The sequence below is a fragment of the Heteronotia binoei genome, chromosome 19, assembly GCF_032191835.1.
Source record: "Heteronotia binoei isolate CCM8104 ecotype False Entrance Well chromosome 19, APGP_CSIRO_Hbin_v1, whole genome shotgun sequence".
NCBI lineage: Eukaryota > Metazoa > Chordata > Lepidosauria > Squamata > Gekkonidae > Heteronotia > Heteronotia binoei.
Window position 1 is genome coordinate 4,577,603 of NC_083241.1, and position 17,725 is coordinate 4,595,327.

At 50.1% G+C, this 17,725-nt stretch overlaps 1 protein-coding gene and 1 non-coding gene across 2 annotated transcripts in view; both read left to right on the forward strand.

Moving 5' to 3' along the window:
- The window catches only part of MEGF11 (multiple EGF like domains 11), a 495,160-nt gene that overhangs the window by 266,185 nt on the left and 211,250 nt on the right, over positions 1 to 17,725 (forward strand). The window contains 1 exon segment of the mRNA XM_060260232.1: positions 2,773 to 2,893. Within this exon segment, the coding sequence (XP_060116215.1) occupies positions 2,773 to 2,893 (121 nt within the window).
- Positions 4,482 to 4,553, forward strand: TRNAP-GGG (transfer RNA proline (anticodon GGG)). The gene has a single exon. It is a non-coding gene; the product is annotated as a tRNA-Pro (tRNA).

A 17,725-nucleotide genomic window follows, 5' to 3' on the forward strand; every position in this document is an offset into this window, starting at 1 on the left:
TCGTCAACTTCTTCTGGTTCCCTTGGGGTCAGCAACCTTTTATAGTTAAAAAGCAAAATGTGCATTAAAATTCAGAGCTAAAGATCAAGGGTCAGGTTTAAAAAGCGCGTTTCCACAACATTGGGAAGGGACGGTGGCTCAGTGGCAGAGCATCTGCTTGGTAAGCAGAAGGCCCCAGGTTCAATCCCCGGCATCTCCAACTAAAAAGGGTCCAGGCAAATAGGTGTGAAAAACCTCAGCTTGAGACCCTGGAGAGCCGCTGCCAGTCTGAGAAGACAATACTGACTTTGATGGACCAAGGGTCTGATTCAGTAGAAGGCAGCTTCATATGTTCATATGTCTAAAGGGAGGGATGGTGGCTCAGTAGTAGAGAATTATTAGGAATTATTAGGAAGGGAATTGAAAACAAATCAGCCAGTATCATAATGCCCCTGTATAAATCGATGGTGCGGTCTCATTTGGAGTACTGTGTGCAGTTCTGGTCGCCGCACCTCAAAAAGGATATTATAGCATTGGAGAGAAAGTCCAGAAAAGGGCAACTAGAATGATTAAAGGGCTGGAACACTTTCCCTATGAAGAAAGGTTGAAACGCTTGGGACTCTTTAGCTTGGAGAAACGTCGACTGCGGGGTGACATGATAGAGGTTTACAAGATAATGCATGGAATGGAGAAAGTAGAGAAAGAAGTACTTTTCTCCCTTTCTCACAATACAAGAACTCGTGGGCATTCGATGAAATTGCTGAGCAGACAGGTTAAAACGGATAAAAGGAAGTACTTCTTCACCCAAAGGGTGATTAACATGTGGAATTCACTGCCACAGGAGGTGGTGGCGGCCACAAGTATAGCCACCTTCAAGAGGGGTTTAGATAAAAATATGGAGCACAGGTCCATCAGTGGCTATTAGCCACAGTGTATGTGTGTATATAACATTTTTTGCCACTGTGTGACACAGAGGGTTGGACTTGATGGGCCGTTGGCCTGATCCAACATGGCTTCTCTTATGTTCTTATGTTCTTAGAGCATCTGCTTGATAAGCAGAAGGCCCCAGGTTCAATCCCTAGCATCTCTAACTAAAAAGGGTCTAGGCAAATCTCATCTTGAGACCCTGGAGAGCGGCTGCCAGTCTGAGTAGACAATACTGACTTTGATGGACCAAGGGTCTGATTCAGTAGAAGGCAGCTTCATAGGTTCATATAATAAAAAAGATATAGCTTAACAGCATTAATAACTGATGCATTGATTCGTAATCTGTAAAGTTCCCACAGCCCAAATTCTGGCTATTGCTAGTCATTTAGTAGGGAGAGAAATGCACAAGATCCTTAAATCAGCCAGAAAGATAGACAGGAGCACTCTGCATGGATTGTCTGTACACAAGCATACATCTGTGTTTGGTTTGCATGTGGATTACTGGCAGCTATTTACATCTATCGTTTCCCTTTCTGTAAACCAGGGGTGGCCAAACTGGTGGTAGAAAGTGTGGTCAAGACCATGCCAAGTTACAGCGACCCAGTACGGTTTTCGAGGCAAGAGGCATTCAGAGGTGGTTTGCCATTGCCGGCCTCTGCCTAGTAGCCCTGGACTTTCTTGGTGGTTGTCTTCCAAATATTAACCAACATACCTGCGGGACCGTCTCCTTCCATATATGGCCAGGAGGTCATTACGTTCGGCCTCCCAACATCTGTTGGCCATCCCCGGTCCAAGACACACCTGCCTTGCCTCAACTGGGGCCAGGGCTTTTTCAGTTCTGGCCCCGACCTGGTGGAATCAGCTTCCTACAGAGATCCGGGCCCTACCTGGCTTGTTAGCCTTCCGTAGGGCCTGAAAAACGGAACTGTTCCGTCAGGCTTTTAGTTGAGGCTGCGGGCGTCTAATCTTGATCTGGTTGGCCTCTCCTTTTGGCAATGTCACCTGTGCTATAAAATGGACTAATATCTGCCATATCATGATGTGAGACGGCCGGGCTGGGCAATAGGTGATGATGTGGTAAAGTTTTCTGAGCGCTGTTGAGTTGTCTATAAAATGTTTTTATTGCATTTTATTGTTTTATCATATGTTGCACTCCGCCCTGAGCCCTATGGGGAAGGGCCAGAATAGAAAGATACTAAAATAAATAAATAAATAACCATGTCCAGCTTCGTTTCGCTTCCGAGATCTGATGAGATCTAGCTAAAGCTGGGCTGCCTAGGGCACGGCAGGATAACTCTAGTTCCCCAGAAGTTCTCCCATCCGAGCCGTTCTGGTTGTCTTTGGTTCCGAATGGAGCTACTTTCTGCGATTCCCGGAGAAACATTGGAACTCTGGGATTTCTGATCCTTAAGCCGGGTCAGCCTGCCTTCTTCCCGATGCCTTGAAAGCCCTCCGCATCTGCAGCCTTGGAAGCATTCTCAGCAAACACTATCGAGCACAAATGCGTTTCCAGCCGCTTCTCAATTCAACCTGCCAATTTCCCCCCCCAAATAAGATCTGACCTTCAATCACAGGCCCTCAGGAAACGCCTTTAGCACCGCTTGAAACTAGGAGAGATTGTCTTTATGAATAAGGGTCTCGTAACGCAAACAAAGGATCTGAAACAAAAGCAACGTCGTTTAGGGCAATTAATATTGGATAACTACATTTTATCCATCGACGCTGTCGATTGGACTTCTCCAAACGTGTGATGATTTGTGTACAAACGCTGTTACGACTGGTGGGTAGTTCCCCGGCATAAATTATTTCTGTGTCTCTTTGTTTTTCGTTTGGTTTTTTTTTTTTGCCTCTTCTGTTCCAATGAAGCTGTGAAGAGCCTTGTCCTCCAGGAAGTCACGGAGCACAGTGCGAACTGCGATGTCCGTGCCAGAATGGTGGAACCTGTCACCACATCTCTGGAGAGTGCGCCTGCCCCCCAGGATGGATGGTACGTACGCTGTTGCATAACCGAATCCTGCAGGCTGCTTGCAAAACAGATTTTGTGCGGGCGTATTCGAAACGCAACACTTTGCAGCCGCAGGGGAGTGTTGGGTGGGACAAAGGGTGTGAAGGCCTAAGGGATCTGGCCTTCGGAGAGCCAGTTTGGTGTAGTGGTTAAGTGTGCAGACTCTTATCTGGGAGAACCGGGTTTGATTCCCCACTCCTCCACTTGCACCTGCTGGCATGGCCTTGGGTCAGCCAGAGCTCTCTTATCTGGGAGAACCAGGTTTGATTCCCCACTCCTCCACTTGCAGCTGCCGGAATGGCCTTGGGTCAGCCAGAGCTCTCTTATCTGGGAGAACCGGGTTGGATTCCCCACTCCTCCACTTGCAGCTGCTGGAATGGCCTTGGGTCAGCCAGAGCTCTCTTATCTGGGAGAACCGGGTTTGATTCCCCACTCCTCCACTTGCTGCTGCTGGAATGGCCTTGGGTCAGCCAGAGCTCTTGCAGAGGTTGTCCTTGAAAGGGCAGCTGCTGTGAGAGCCCTCTCCAGCCCCACCCACCTCATAGGGTGTCTGTTGTGGGGGAGGAAGGTAAAGGAGATTGTGAGCCGCTCTGAGACTCTTCGGAGTGGAGGGCAGGATATAAATCCAATATCTTCTTCTTTTTCTTCTTCTGGCCAGAAGTTTGCACTAGTGGCTCTTTCACATGTATTGTGCTGCTCTCGAAGTCCCCACTACCCTGTTGGCCAGCTTGGAGAAGGCATTTCTCTCTTTAAATCACTCCTGCAAGCCAAGCCAGCTGGTGGCTTTGGAGAATACATTTAAAATTAAAGTTCCTTTCTCTCCACCTCTCCCTCCTTCCTTCCATCTCTTTGCCTTCCTTCCTTCTGTTTGTCTGTCCATCAGTCTTGTGGGTCTCAAACATCTGACATTCATGTCTTGCAGCTCTCAAGCATCTGACGTTTATTCTATGTGGCTCTTATGTTAAGCAAGTTTGGCCACCCCTGGGCTAAGATATAGCCCACAGTCCTCTGCCATGCTCATGGATGCAGCAGCAGATGTGGAGTGTTAAGACGACCTTACTGTCGCTGCATTGTTTCATGATGACCTGCAGCTTTCAATCCAAAATGAAGGCATTTCCCTCTGCAGCCCCCAGGGACGGTGGCTCAGTGGCAGAGCATATGCTTGGGAAGCAGAAGGTTCCAGGTTCAATCCCTGGCATCTCCAAAAAAGGGTCCAGGCAAATAGGTGTGAAAAACCTCAGCTTGAGACCTTGGAGAGCCACTGCCAGTCTAAGTAGACAATACTGACTTTAGAGAGGGACGGTGGCTCAGTGGCAGAGCATCTGCTTGGTAAGCAGAAGGTCCCAGGTTCAATCCCCGGCATCTCCAACTAAAAAGGGTCCAGGCAAATAGGCGTGAAAAACCTCTGCTTGAGACCCTGGAGAGCCATGAATGGGGCTGTGGCTCAGTGGCAGAGCATCTGCTTGGTAAGCAGAAGGTCCCAGGTTCAATCCCCGGCATCTCCAACTAAAAAGGGTCCAGGCAAATAGGCGTGAAAAACCTCAGCTTGAGACCCTGGAGAGCCATGAATGGGGCTGTGGCTCAGTGGTAGAGCATCTGCTTGGGAAGCAGAAGGTCCCAGGTTCAATCCCTGGCATCTCCAAAAAAGGGTCCAGGCAAATAGGTGTGAAAAACCTTAGCTGGAGACCCTGGAGAGCCGCTGCCAGTCTGAGAAGACAATACTGACTTTGATGGACCCAGGCTCTGATTCAGTAGAAGGCAGCTTCATATGTTCATATGTTCATGTTCAACTGCGTTAGAACTTCCAGCCGTGTTCTCCGTAACTGAAGTGTAGCCTGGGGGTCTCCAGGCTTCTTGAACTCGCAGCCCCTTTGGGGATTTTGAAAATGGATAGTGGACCCCAAATGGCTGCCATGGTGGAGGGAGCCAATCAAAAACATGTTGGAGGTTCCACGAAGTGTTAAGAAGCTGCAAGGCAAACCAAATGGATCAGGGTTGCAGTCTAGGTTGGGCAAGTCCTGGAGATTTTGGGGGTGGAGCCTGGGGAAGGTGGGGGTTGAGGAGGTGAAAGACCTCAGTGGCATATCATATCATAGAGTCCACCTTCCAAAGTGGCCTTTTTCTCCAGGGGAGCTTAGCTCTGAAGCCTGGCAACCAGTTGTGCTTCCGAGAGATCTCTAGCCACCACCTGGGGTTTGGCAGCCCTACCGATGGATGCTTCCTGCGCACAAAGGTGGTGCCTCTCAGGTTCTTTTGAAACGCTTCTTGTTCCAGTGAGGTGCAAAAAAGCCAGGCTTGGCTGTTTGCTTGGGAGGAGAGATATTTCAGGGAAGTTGGCACCAGAGAACGCATCAGCAGGCTTTCATTGGCACCAGAAGTTTGCAGCTGAACGAAACTTGTTGCCCGCATATGAAAGTAGGCACTCTGTTTCTGCAACTTGCAGATTTCTGTCATCTTTGCCAGAGAGCCATAGTGACGTAGCGGAGAGGGTGTGGGCCACTGGCCTGGATTCAGATCCTCATGCCCCAAACTGACCGGGTGACTCTGGGCCAGTCACTTAACTAGGAATCCCCACATCACCGCCCTGAGAGTTGGTATCTCTCGGCTTGAGTTTCCATTGTTGGTTCTGCCTCTTAGCCTGTTATGAGACTCCAGAACCTGGAAACTCTGTCCAGCCTGCCTGGTGGGAGGTCTGAGTGTGAGGACATGGGGGCTGAGGGTAATGTCACTGATAGCACCATGCCACTTCTGAATACAACCGGAAAGTGAGACAAAGAGTAGCTCTAAGTATCGCCTGTGTCCAGGCCGTGGCATCCCAGCCTTCTCTTAGGCTCATGGCAACCCCATCCCGAGGGAGGAGCAGCGGCCGGGAGAGAAGCAGCCCCACCTGCGGGCCCACGCCCTCCTGCCTACCATGCTGCCGGTGGGTGTCCTAGAGGCCCTGTGGAGGAGCGGAGACAGGCAACAGGGCAGCCCGGCCCACCGGGCGGAGATGAAGCAGTGGCCTGGCTGTCCCTGCTGCCTATCGTTCGTTCAATTTTAATACGGTCAACGACCGGCACAAATCAGAAAGAATTTACAAAAGCTAAAAAAAACCCCAAAGCTAAAATACTTACAAAATATTCAAACATTGCAGTAGGAACAGTAAGAAATAAGGTATATAGGATGGCAATTCAAATTTGGCTCGGGAACATAATATAGCATTGCGAATTTTGCATGCAATTGCAAAAATCCTTGCACGAGGCCTGCAATCTGTGGGTTCACTCCAATAAGAAGCTTCCTAGTGATCTCCAAATTAGAAAGTCTGAAATGGCCCTGAAATCTACTTGTTGAGGGATTAATTAACCTTGCCCGTACCTCCTGGTAAAATTGGCATGAGAGAAGAACACGTTCAACGGTTTCGATGGCCCCTGTTCCACAAGGACAGACCCTCTCGTCCATAGGGATCTTTCTATATCTCCCCTCTGAAACTGCTGAGGGGAGCGTTTGCCATCTGGCTAGAGAAAATGCTCCACGATGAATGGGGGATTCCAGGGATGAGCGATACGCTGCTGGTGCTACAACGTATCCTAGAATTATCTGGTGCCCCAAAAGTTGGCACTTCACTGAGATCACGTTGCCGTTCGGTATCAAGCGCCCTCTGTCCGGTGATGGCTTTTGCCTGGTCTAAGCCTATATTTAGGAGAGAGTGTGGGGAAAGACCTAGACTCAACCATTCATCGTAGACTGCTGTTAACCAAGAAGATCGAAAGCCATCCAAAAGGACTAATGGTGGCAATCCTTGGGGGCAATAATTTAGCATAAGCCGAAAATTAATAGAGGCTAGGGTTACCCTGGCTTCTATTTTAATCAAGCCGGATCCCAAGCATGAGCTTGTATTGGAAACACAGCTGGCGGAGATGTCCTGCTGCCTGTCTCCACTCCTCCACAGGGCTCCCAGGATGCCCACTGCCAGCATGGTAGGAGGGCATGGGCCCACAGGTAGGGCTCACAGGTAGGGCAGGAGGGCATGGGCCCACAGATAGGGCTGCTTCTCTCCCGGCCGCTGCTCCTTTGCTGGGGGAGGGGCTCAGGGTTGGCAGGAGACGCTGGGATGCCACAGCCTGAACAGCCAGAAAACTCTGTAGTTTCACCACAGAGTTTTCTGGGGATTATGGGAGGAGAGGAAGGACAGAAACAGGGTTGATAGATCAGCGTTCCCTCTAAGCTGAGCTAGTGTGAGCTAGCTCACAGTTTTTTTTAACTTCTGGCTCAAACGTTTTTGTCTTAGCTCAGGATATAAATGTATGCCGTCGCTCACAACTTTGCAAGCTAATTTATGCAGCAGCTCACAACTTTGATGCCAGTAGCTCACAAAGTGGAATTTTTGCTCACGAGACTTCCACAGCTTAGGGGAGTATTAGTTCAGTATCCCGAGATGTAGCAGCAAAAGAGCAGGAAGAAAGGCGAACAGGAAGCGCTGCTGCTGGGTGCCTCCGGGGAGGGTTTGTGCAGTGTCGATGAAAGGTCTGAAAGGGGTCAGTGCAATTTTTTTTGGCTTTGGTCATAATCTCATTGATTCTGAGCGTCGTCCCAGTGCATTATCCCGGCTTCTAATTTTGCATGTCAAGGAAGCTACGCTAAGCGCTTGCTTTTTTGTTTAAAAAAAAAATCTAAAATCTGTATCAATAATGTGATAATTAACTCCCTCTGGATTTGCCGGTGCTTCTTTCGGCTGTGCTGCTTTCTCTGGCACGGTTCCACCATTTGACAATTAACCCTGTTGGCAGCGCAAACTGGAATGAATCCAAAAAAAGTGACTTGGGGGATTTTTTTTAAAAAAACTACCTTACAAGGCCACAGAGATCATTGCTTGCTACAAAAGGTTGGGATGGGGAGACAGAGGTAACGAGGTGAATTTATCCTGTTGGATACTTGCTTATGTTAGCATGGCAGATGTTGGCAGCTGTCCCTTCGAAGGCACAGACTGAGGTTTTAATTCTGCTTCCTAGTAGTCCGTGGGTGGACACATGAAGCTGTCTTATACCAATCCAGACCCTTGGTCCATCGAGGTCAGTCTTGTCTACTCAAGCTGGCAGTGGCTCTCCAGGGTCTCAGACTGTCTTTCACACCACCTTCTACCTGACCCTTTTAACTGGAATGCTGGGATTGAACCTGGGACCTTCTGCATGCCGAGTAGATGCTCTACTACGGAGCCACATCCCCTACCCAATGACTCCTAGGCCAGGGTGTCAAACAAGTGGCCCAGGGGCTGAATCAGGCCCCTGGAGGGCTCCTATCAGGCTCCCAAGCAACTGGCTGTCATCTTCTCCCTCTCTCTTGCTTCCTTCTGCATCACAGCTTGCTTTGCAAGGCTTGCTCAATCGCACAGGAACGACAGAGCAAAGTCTCTATTTTCGCCATTGACTGAGGCTCCTCCCTTGGGGAGGAAGAAGGGGGGAGGCTCCTCCCTTGGGGAGGAAGAAGGGGGAGGCAGAGCTTGCTTTGCCAGGCTCTCTCAATCACACAGCAGAGCTACTGAGCCAAACTTCTCTTCCTTTTATTGGCTGAGGCTCCTCCCCCTCCTGGTCCTCTGGGGAAGGAAGGAAAGAGCCAGAGCTTCCTTTGCCCAGTTCCCTGGATTCCTTGGGAAAGATATCAAGAAACCTTTAAGACCAATGAGTGCTAAAGTTTTAAGCATGTTTATTTTAAGTTTTTTTAAAAGATATTTAATTGTGTTTGTCTGTGTCCTTTATAAAATTTGTATCTCTGCTACCTAATCTTAAATAGGTACATACATGGCCTGGCCCGACACGGCTCAGCCCAACTAGACAAGGCCCGGCCCGACAAGGTCTCATTTATGTCAGATCCGGCCCTCGTAACAAATGAGTTCAACACCCCTGTACATTCATGGGGGAAGAAGAAGAGTGACAGGCAGGTTTCCTTATTTAAAGATCTTCCAGCTCTGAGTCTGACTCACAGATTTCATGAATGTAGCCACCTTCTCCAAGCAGAGGAGGTAAAATATTCAGGAAGAGGAACCAGGGGGAAATCGAGGGGCCATGGCTCTTTTTCTTGGGGTCCCTTCTGATATTCCTTTACAATTTCAAAGAATGAGAGACGAAGTTGGTGTTTTTTGGCTTGAGTTACTGTTGCCGGTTCTGCCAGTTTGGTGCAGTGGTTAAGTGTGCGGACTCTTATCTGAGAGAACCGGGTTTGATTCCCCACTCCTCCACTTGCAGCTGCTGGAATGGCCTTGGGTCAGCCAGAGCTCTCTTATCTGGGAGAACCGGGTTTGATTCCCCACTCCTCCACTTGCAGCTGCTGGAATGGCCTTGGGTCAGCCGGAGCTCTCTTATCTGGGAGAACCGGGTTTGATTCCCCACTCCTCCACTTGCAGCTGCTGGAATGGCCTTGGGTCAGCCGGAGCTCTCTTATCTGGGAGAACCGGGTTTGATTCCCCACTCCTCCACTTACAGCTGCTGGAATGGCCTTGGGTCAGCTATAGCTCTCTCAGAGTTGTCCTTGAAAGAACAGCATCTGGGAGAGCTCTCTCAGCTCCACTCACCTCACGGGGTGTCTGTTGTGGGGGAGGAAGGGAAAGGAGATTGTGAGCCGCACTGAGCTTCGGAGTGGAGGGTGGGATATAAATCCAATATCATCATCATCTTCTTCTTCTCATTGCCTGTTGGGCTCCTGACCCAGGAGACTCTGAGCCTAGCAACAGGCAGGAGGACTGGTAGAGGGGACATAGCAGGTGGGGCTGTGAGGATGTCGCTGTTATCACTGCATCACTTGTGAATTACAACCCGGAAGTTACAAAGGGGAATTCTGGGAATCCTATTGCTGCCCTTTGCCATTTCCAGATCGTACTCAGAAGGGACATCACTGGTTGTTGTGGGGGGGGGGGTTTCTAGAGTATTTCTTTCCAACAGCAGCAGCACACAGCAGAGCATCCCAGCAACAGAGAGCTATAGTGAACATGCTCCCCCCAAGCTATTACATCCAGCTCCCCCGCCTGACACCACTAAGCCTCCACCCTCCTTTGGCAAACCTACCCCTTATCTGCTAAACGCCAGCTCTGAGCTCTCAGGCTACACTGCTGTGTCAGTGTCTGATGTGGAATGGAGAGGCTGTGGCTCAGAGGGAGAGCATCTGCTTTGCATGCAGAAAGTCCCCAGTTCAGTCCTCAGCATTTCCAGCTTAAAAGGAAAGACCAATCAGAGCAGACAATACTGACTATGATAGATCAAGAGCCTGACTCAGGGAGAACCAGGTTTATTTCAGGAGGGGCTGTGGCTCAGTGCATTGAGTGTCAGCTTTGCAGTCAAAAGATCCCCAGGTTCAATCCCCAGCAATATCTCTAGTTGAAAGAATCAGAGAGCAGGTGATGTGAAAGACCTCAGTCTGAACCCATGGAGAGCTGCTGCCAAACTGAGTAGACAATACTGACTTTTATGGACCAGGGATCTGGCTCAGTATAAGACAGGGGTGGCCAAACTGTGGCTTGGGAGCCACACGTGGCATGGCTCTCAAAGCCCATGCTGCCCTGTTGGCCAGCGTGGAGGAGGCATTTGTCTCTAAATCACTTATCCAAGCAGTTTGGAGAATGCATATACAGTTAAAGTTGTTTTCTTTCCACCTCTCCCTTCTCCCTCTCCCATCTATTTGTTCCCTTCCTTCCTTCCTTCCTTCCATCTTCCCTCCCTCTCTACTTCTCTTCCTTCCTTCCTTCCTTCCTTCCTTCCTTCCTTCCTTCCTTCCTTCCTTCCTTCCTTCCTTCCTTCCTTCCTTCCTTCCTTCCTTCCTTCCTTCCTTCCTTCCTTCCTGCTTTCAAGCATCTGATGTTTATTCTGTGTGGCTCTTATGTTAAGCAAATTTGGTATGAAACAGCATCTTGGGTGAGCCTCACAAGATCCACAACTTTTCTCTTAACTCCACAACAGTTGACCTTGCGCACATCACCCTTATCTGGAGCCTGAGACTTGTTTCAGCACTGGAGCCAAAGTGATGTGCAGGGCTATCAAAGTATTCAGCTGACGCTTTTCTGCAGAGAGTTGCACGTGACCTTGAAGCCAATGGTACCACCTGAACTATAGGCTGAATAGAGGCAAGGAATCTGTTTGATTCATTCATGTTTAATGACCACTCCCCTATTGTATGGCCAGTTGCCTCTTGGAGCCTTAAAAACCCCCCATTCTTTCCACATGGTGGATGGGGCAGAAATGAACCTTCTTGGGCCACGTCTGCTTGGAAGAAGCCCCGAAGATTTCTTGGAAATCATACTGTTGATTGTGTGCTTCCAGGGGACGGGCCTGTAGTTAACAAAGCATACTTTTGAACTGAGCCAACTTCTTAAAAACATATAGGTCGTTTTCGCACTCACCTTCCGTCGGCGCGACCCCCCTCTTCACCGCGCAGGATCTGCGCGGATTTTGCACTAAACGCTGCGGAGCAGCCAGAAAAGCTGGAAGCTCCCGGCGCAAAAGCCGCTCAAACTGAAACCGCCCAAAAGCAGTTTGGCGTTTGCGCGGCTTTTGCGACGGGAGCTTCCGGCTTTTCTGGCTGCTCCGCAGCGTTTAGTGCGAAATCTGCGCAGATCCTGCGCGGTGAAGAGGGGGGTCGCGCCGGCGGAAGGTGAGTGCGAAAACGACCGTATAGAAAGAGGTAGGCCAAGAACTCTGAGGGAAGATGCGGAAGCGAATAAGTAAAGGCAGTCAGCTTGCAAATGTGAGGATTTTTAAGTTTCTCGAGGGCCTCTCCAGGGCTTTCATGAAAGAGGAGGAGGATTCGGTTTGGCTACAGATCGTAGGAAACTTTTGCCTCTTATTTTTGCTGGGTCCCCCCTCCCATTGCCATTCAGAGTGGTTTTGCTTCAGCGGTGAGCCAATAATGAATAAGCGAGAGAGGGAAACTGATGTTTCTCTCAGGCATCAATGCTCTGTGGAATACCAGCCTCTGAGCACAGAGGTTTCACTTGTGTGTTTGTTGTGCTTTGAGGGGAAGGCTGAGGGTATGCATGTGACGGCATGAAGGAGATGCGCGTAACTTTGGATGTGTGTACCTGCTCCCAGCCTGATTGTGCTAACTCCGAAAATGCGGCCCTCTCACCATGCGTTCTTTTGCATATGATGAGACCTGCACCTGCCAAGAGATTTGCCTCCCGAGCAGTCGGGTTCCCTGCTGAAATAACTGGCTGATAAAAGAAGCCCTGCTCTTTCCCCCATTCTGCTCTCTTTGCGTTGAAGATGGCACAGCTCCTGTTGTCAAGCAGAGGATTGTCATTGTTTAAAGGGGCAAAAGGGGCAGAGCCAGAGTTGTGTAGTGCTCAAGAATGTCAGAATGGGAGAGATCAAGAGATTTTTTTGTAGAAGGAACTCCTTTGCATATTAGGGCGCACACCCCTTATGTAGCCAGTCCTCCTGAAGCTTATAGTAGGCCCAGGAGTAAGAACGCTGTAAGCTCTTGGAGGACTGGCTACATCAGGGGTGGCCTAATATGCAAAGGAGTTCCTGCTACCAAAAAAGCCCTGGAGAGATCCAAAGGCCCCCCGGGTGTGACCTGAGGCCCAGTCCACACCCTCTCAGCTTCACCTGCCTCACAGGGTTGTTGTGAGGATAAAATGGAGGAGAGGAGAACAACGTAAGCCAGTTTGGATCACCACTGGGGAGAAAGGTAGAATATAAATGCATTAAATAAATATGTACATCTAGCGAGCAATCCTTTTCGCACTGATAATGATGAAGATATTGGATTTATACCCCACCCTTCACTCTGAATCTCAGAGCGGCTCACAATCTCCTTTACCTTCCTCTCCCTCCACAACAGACACCCTGTGAGGTGGGTGGGGCTGAGTGAGCTCTGACAGAAGCTAGCCTTTCAAGGACAATTCCGATGAGAGTTACGGCTGACCCAAGGCCATTCCAGCAGCTGCGTGTGGAAATGGAGAATCAAATACAATTCTCCCAGATAAGAGTCCGCGCACTTAACCACTGCACCAAACTGGCTCTTAAATGCAAGAATTCTTAAAAGCCGGAATCCGTTTCCCCTCTAGAGGCTATGGCCCAGACACAAGAGGTGTGCTCTGAGTTTATTTATTTGCTTCATCTATACCCTGCTTTAACCCTCCAGTAAGGCGAAAAGTGGCTTCCAGCGTTCTCCTCTCCTCCTTTTTATCCTCACAACAATTTTGTGAGGTAGGGTTAGGCTGAGAGTGTGGGACTCGCCCAGGGTCACCCATCAGGTTTCCATGGCAGAGCAGGGATTTGAACCTGGGCCTTGCAGATCCTGGTCTGACACTCCGACCCCTACACTACACTGGTTCATCACAGAACCATCTGTGGAGGTCAGAGAACCATAGAGTTGGAAGGGACCTCCAGGGTCATCTAGTCCAACCCCTGCACAATGCAGGAAACTCACAAATACCTCCTCCCCGCACACACAATGACACCTGCTCTATGCCCAGAATATGGCAATCCCCCCCCCCTCGAGATACCTGGCCAAACTGGCCTGGAGAAAAATCGTTGCCTGACCACAAAGTGCTGAATAGCATTCCCTTGGGTTTGCAAGAAAGTGCCACAAGAACTCAGCACCGATGCAACCCTTCTTGCCCTCCTTCTCGTGATCTGCCGAAGTTCACAGAATCGGCATTGTTATCAAATGGCCATCGAGCCTCTGTTTGAAAGCCTCCAACTGATGTTATTGATAACAATAACATAAACAACTCTGCACCATCGTCTCTATGACAGCCCTTCAAGTACTTGAAGATAGGGATCGTATTGCCTCTCAGTCGTCTCCTCTCCAAGATAAACATCCCAAGCCCCTTCAGCCTTTCAAAACACCTTTCAAAAAGATGTTGCTGGCATTCAGGGTCATTTATGTCCTCTTTTCTGTTCTCCTGTCCCCCAACTATGCCTCTTTGGGACACGTATGGTACCCTTCCTGTCCAAGCTTCTCAAGTTCTCCTGAAAGCGGGGGCCTTCACCTGCTCCATTGTGGTGGGAACCCTCCCAAATGGAGCACGGATGACCAGCAACCATCTGCCCATTTTGAACATGATGAAAACTCATCATTCAGTATTTCCATCCTTGGCACAGACTAGACTCTAACCTAAGAACATAAGAGAAGCCATGTTGGATCAGCCCAGTGGCCCATCCAGTCCAACACTGTGTGTCACATAAGAGAAGCCATGTTGGATCAGGCCAATGGCCCCTCCAGTCCAACACTCTGTATCACATAAGAACAGAAGAGAAGCCATGTTGGATCAGGCCAGTGGCCCATCCAGTCCAACACTCTGTGTCACATAAGAGAAGCCATGTTGGATCAGGCCAGTGGCCCATCCAGTCCGACACTCTGTGTCACATAAGAACATAAGAGAAGCCATGTTGGATCAGGCCACTGGCACATCCAGTCCAACACTCTGTGTCACATAAGAACATAAGAGAAGCCATGTTGGATCAGGCCAGTGGCCCATCCAGTCCGACACTCTGTGTCACATAAGAACATAAGAGAAGCCATGTTGGATCAGGCCACTGGCACATCCAGTCCAACACTCTGTGTCACATAAGAACATAAGAGAAACCATGTTGGATCAGGCCAGTGGCCCATCCAATCCAACACTCTGTGTCGCACAGTGGCCAAAAAATCCAGGTGCCGTCAGGAGGTCCATCAGTAGGGCCAGGACATTAGAAGCCCTCCCAGTGTTTCTCCCCCCAAGCACCAAGAATACAGAGCATCACTGCCCCAGACAGAGAGTTCCAACAATACACTGCCCTTTTACACACACACATTCACAGACCTTTAATGGAATAATAGTGCAGAAAATTAGGCACTGAAAGGGCAGAAAAGCGCCATCGTTTCCCCACCCTGATTCCAATTACAAGAAAGCGAGTGGAAAGTGTTAAGATGTAACTAATCCTCGCTAAAATATTCCCGCACACTCGAGATCACTTCTTATGGCTGTAAATCTGTAATCTCTGCTGCTTGCTCTCTAAAACCTTTGAATGGGAGAATTATTGTTAATTCTTCTTCTTGGTGGTCTTAAATAAAGTTAAGCCAAACCAGGCAAGGAGGAGAATTTATTTCTGTCTTTTTTGCATTGCCTAATAGCGATTAATAAAATTACAGCCGGACACTGCGGATCCACAACTTGGGGATATTTGTCTCTTTGCAAGAAAGTTGCTGATGGAATGAACTATGTTGATGAGATGCGTAAAATGGCTTGCAATTCTGCTTCGGCACTTGGTCCTCCAGCCAGAAAAGGGGCACTTTGTATTCCCCGAACACACATTCGGGCCCGAAGATTCACATGTCTCTTGAGGGATGCCTCTCAGAGCACTGCTGCCTCATCATTCGCTGATAGAAATCCTGTCCGCTTTGAAACATGAAGAGAGAATGCATTTGTTATCAAGATAAATGGACACCTTGCCTTCCTGGAGAGAGAGAGAGGGGGAGACAGTGTTGCTGTTATTCTCGAGCTCAAAGGCAGCAGCTGTTAAGGTGTCATCGTAGGGACGTTCTTGAACGGGTGCTGTAATATAGCGGGTTCGGTGCATAGAGAAGACGGGGTTGCAGTCATCACAGCTCTTTATCAAGTTACAGCAAGGTAACTGGAAGACTGCTGAACTGGGCCAACGTTATACAGTCCTGGGTTCCTGTGCTAGAATGCCATTGGATTGTTTGAACCAGCAGGGGTCCTCTGATTGGACCAGGGCAGCAGGGATTTGGATCCTACAGCCCCTTGTTCCTGAGTCCCCAAGGCTCCAATGAGCTAGGCAGGAGCACTGGCAAACGAAACATGCAGTCCATATACACAACGGGTGCCAAAGGGTCTCTTGCTCAGCTGCAGCCCTACCAGGCACAGAGGTTAGAAGAAGAACAAAGATTTATACTCCACCCTTCACTCTGAATTAGAGTCTCAGAGTGGCTTACAATCTCCTTTATCTTCTTCCCCCACAACAGACACCCTGTGAGGTAGGTGGGGCTTAGGGAGCTCTCCCAGAGCTTTCAAGGACAACTCCTGCAAGACCTATAGCAGACCCAAGGCCATTCCAGCAGCTGCGAGTGGAGGAGGGGGGAATCAAACCCGGTTCTCCCAGATAAGAGAGCTATGGCTGACCCAAGACCATCCCAGCAGGTGCAAGTGGAGGAGTGGGGAATCAAACCCGGTTCTCCCAGATAAGAGAGCTATGGCTGACCCAAGACCATCCCAGCAGGTGCAAGTGGAGGAGTGGGGAATCAAACCCGGTTCTCCCAGATAAGAGAGCTCTGGCTGACCCAAGGCCATTCCAGCAGCTGCAAGTGGAGGAGGGGGGAATCAAACCCGGTTCTGCCAGATAACAGAGCTCTGGCTGACCCAAGGCCATTCCAGCAGCTGCAGGTGGAGGAGTGGGGAATCAAACCCGGTTCTCCCAGATAAGAGAGCTCTGGCTGACCCAAGACCATTCCAACAGCTGCAAGTGGAGGAGTGGGGAATCAAACCCGGTTCTCCCAGATAAGAGAGCTATGGCTGCCCCAAGGCCATTCCAGCAGCTGCAGGTGGAGGAGTGGGGAATCAAACCCGGTTCTCCCAGATAAGAGAGCTCTGGCTGACCCAAGGCCATTCCAGCAGCTGCAAGTGGAGGAGTGGGGAATCAAACCCGGTTCTCCCAGATAAGAGAGCTCTGGCTGACCCAAGGCCATTCCAGCAGCTGCAAGTGGAGGAGTGGGGAATCAAACCCGGTTCTCCCAGATAAGAGAGCTATGGCTGACCCAAGGCCATTCCAGCAGCTGCGAGTGGAGGAGTGGGGAATCAAACCCGGTTCTCCCAGATACGAGAGCTATGGCTGACCCAAGGCCATTCCAGCAGCTGTGAGTGGAGGAGTGGGGAATCCAACCCAGTTCTCCCAGATAAGAGAGCTCTGGCTGACCCAAGGCCATTTCAGCAGCTGCAAGTGGAGGAGTGGGGAATCAAACCTGGTTCTCCCAGATAACAGAGCTCTGGCTGACCCAAGGCCATTCCAGCAGCTGCGAGTGGAGGAGGGGGGAATCAAACCCGGTTCTCCCAGATACGAGAGCTATGGCTGACCCAAGGCCATTCCAGCAGCTGCAAGTGGAGGAGGGGGGAATCAAACCCGGTTCTCCCAGATAGGAGAGCTATGGCTGACCCAAGGCCATTCTAGCAGGTGCAAGTGGAGGAGTGGGGAATCAAACCCGGTTCTCCCAGATACGAGAGCTATGGCTAACCCAAGGCCATTCCAGCAGCTGCAAGTGGAGGAGGGGGGAATCAAACCCGGTTCTCCCAGATAAGAGAGCTATGGCTGACCCAAGGCCATTCCAGCAGCTGCAAGTGGAGGAGGGGGGAATCAAACCCGGTTCTCCCAGATAAGAGAGCTCTGGCTGACCCAAGGCCATTCCAGCAGCTGCAAGTGGAGGAGTGGGGAATCAAACCCGGTTCTGCCAGATAAGAGAGCTCTGGCTGACCCAAGGCCATTCCAGCAGCTGCAAGTGGAGGAGTGGGGAATCAAACCCGGTTCTCCCAGATAAGAGAGCCTGGCTGACCCAAGGCCATTCCAGCAGGTGCAAGTGGAGGAGTGGGGAATCAAACCCGGTTCTCCCAGACAAGAGAGCTCTGGCTGACCCAAGGTCATTCCAGCAGCTGCAAGTGGAGGAGTGGGGAATCCAACTCGGTTCTCCCAGACAAGAGAGCTCTGGCTGACCCAAGGCCATTCCAGCAGCTGCAAGTGGAGGAGTGGGGAATGAAACCCGGTTCTCCCAGATAAGAGAGCTCTGGCTGACCCAAGGCCATTCCAGCAGCTGCAAGTGGAGGAGTGGGGAATCATACCCGGTTCTCCCAGA